Consider the following 2,449-nt stretch of genomic DNA (forward strand, 5'->3'; position numbering starts at 1 on the left):
AATTTTTATCTTCGCTTTACAATGGATGAGTTTTGAATGTTATTGATCATTCCTTGCTAGCCTATATATAATCACATATGGAGTATAATATACCAATGTTTATTATTTTGTCTTCACTAATTTTGTTATATATCTTTTAAATGTTTTTTTCTTTCGTTATTTTGATGAATTGAGTTCGGATTAGCTATTCGTGTGATTTTGCAAGGATTCAAGCTATTGAGCCTTTAGAAGAATCCCTAAAATTGATATATAATATTTGTGATCCCATAAATGTTGGTAATTTGATATGTAATGTATTGAAAGCATCAAATCCTATCTTAAAAATGTCAAAATGGTAAGGTGTAATATTGTAGAGAATTTACAGTGAATCTGTAACACTGGATTATAAACTCCAGCCCACTTGTCAAGTTGTTAGATAGTTTGTTAGATGGTTAATCAGTTTATCTTCTTGTATAAATGAGAGAGCTAATACACTGGATTCAATAGGTTGTTATAAACAATATTCAGAACTTTAATACAGATTTTTCTTCCTCATTCTCTTTCTTTCATTCATCCTTCTATTTCTGTACATGGTATCAGAGCCCCAAAAGGAATTTCTTGATTCCTAATGAATTCCTGGTAAAATTCTGCATTAGTTTGGAAGGTTGGTGTTTTTGAAAGGAAGAAACAGGAGCAACAACACATTTGCTTCATTGTTTACTGAAGAAGAAGACGATCAAACTGAAGAAATGGTGAACAACACTGAAAATCGCAGCGGTGGTTCCGGAGCAAGAAATAACAATATAGATCCACAAGATACCCAGCAAAATCGTGAATCCTCTTTCATGGATCTACCTAATTCTGATAATCATCCAGGTTTATCTCTGGTGAGTGCTCCTCTGACTTCTAGCAATTATCTCTAGGAGAAGAGTCACGTACAGAACGAAGTCCCCTCCACTCCAGGGAAGAACAAATTTTGACAGTGGAGGAGACTATGGAGAGGACGATATTAGTTTGGAGGATGATCTTGATGATGATGATTATTAGTTTTTGTTGTGTGTTCTTTTTGATTGACAATGAATGGTTATTAGTTTAGTAGCATCAGTTCTAGTTAGGTACTTTAGGTTAAGACGTTAAGAATATGTTCGTATCTTTATGAAGTATGAACTTAATTTGGTGTTTTTGACATTTATGATTTAGTATTATGTTTTTAAGTGTTTTTTTTTTTGGTTTACTCTTAACTAGTAAAAGAGTATATATCTTTATTTTATTTTATGCGCCTCGCCCTGTGCCTTGAGCCTAGGCTCCACGGCGCCTTTAACAACTATGCGAACATTGTGTAATGATTGCAGATGCATTGTAAGGAGGACCTTAAAGAAGAAACGGAAGAAGAGCATGATCTTTCATATGTACCAGAATATCTCGAGGACTTTTCATTTTCTTACTTCCATTGCAGCAAGTTGCAAATGCAGTTTGCCGAGTATTTGCTGAAATATGCAAGTGCTCTTGAGAAGATGTCCATCTTAATCGACCCTAAAGGATCCCAATATCCTTTTTATAAAGGACGATATCGTGGGATGACTTATTGGAGTGTTGCTAATACACTGCGGGAATTTGACAAACGCAATATTCTGGATGTCCAAACGTCTGAAGAAATCATTTTTGGGTCCATTTCTCGTTGATTAACTGCCAAGCTATCAGAAATGTTGCAGACAGGTAAGTTCTCCTAATCGCGATTAGACTCTTAAAATGATATGTGTGTGAAATTATTGGTGAACTGGGTTTAGTATATACAAGTTAAAAAGAATTATCAGACCTGTTGAAACTTATGATGCTAAAAATGACCTGATTTGAATCCATTTTAGACCATAAATAAGTAGTAGGGGTGTTAATGAGCCATGATGGTTCCCAAACTATTTGAGCTCGGCTCGAGTTCGGGATCGGCTCGAGACATTAACGAGCCGAACTGAGCTTCCTTAGGTTCGGCTCGAAAGCTCGCGAGCAGGCTCGATTGATTTTTTATATGTTAAAACTATATGGTTGTAGACTTTATGTTAAATTTGAATTTGTTAGCAACTCTTTAATCTTATAATTTTGTTTAAATTTGTTGTCAATTGTATGTTAAATTTGTTTTAAGTTTAAATTTGGCGTTTCCTTCGTTAGAAAGCTGAAATTTAATAATAAAATGCTAAATAAGGGACAATGAATAAATTAAAATCGAACCATTCGCGAGCTTTTCTTGAGTCGATCTTGTGCCGAGCTTGAACCGAGGCTAAAATTATAGGCTCATCAAACTTCGAGCTCGAGCTGAACTTATAGCAATCAATCACATTTGGTTCCCGACATATATCTATCAATCACATTTAGTCTAATTTAGATAAAAATTAGTGCAGATGTAAAGAAAGTAAGAAACCCGTTAAATTGCACACGAAATTATTGCTGGTCAGTTGGAGAAGTACTGATGTTCTCT

At 34.6% G+C, this 2,449-nt stretch overlaps 1 protein-coding gene across 1 annotated transcript; it reads left to right on the forward strand.

Moving 5' to 3' along the window:
* Nucleotides 1-501: 501 nt before the first annotated feature.
* LOC136231390 (uncharacterized) lies at nt 502-1,858 on the forward strand. Its single transcript, XM_066020748.1, has 2 exons — nt 502-866; nt 1,332-1,858. The coding sequence occupies exons 1-2, from the start codon at nt 729-731 to the stop codon at nt 1,659-1,661; spliced, it is 468 nt and encodes a 155-aa protein (XP_065876820.1). The 5' UTR covers nt 502-728; the 3' UTR covers nt 1,662-1,858.
* Nucleotides 1,859-2,449: the final 591 nt, after the last annotated feature.

Source organism: Euphorbia lathyris, chromosome 5 (assembly GCF_963576675.1).
Source record: "Euphorbia lathyris chromosome 5, ddEupLath1.1, whole genome shotgun sequence".
Lineage (NCBI taxonomy): Eukaryota > Viridiplantae > Streptophyta > Magnoliopsida > Malpighiales > Euphorbiaceae > Euphorbia > Euphorbia lathyris.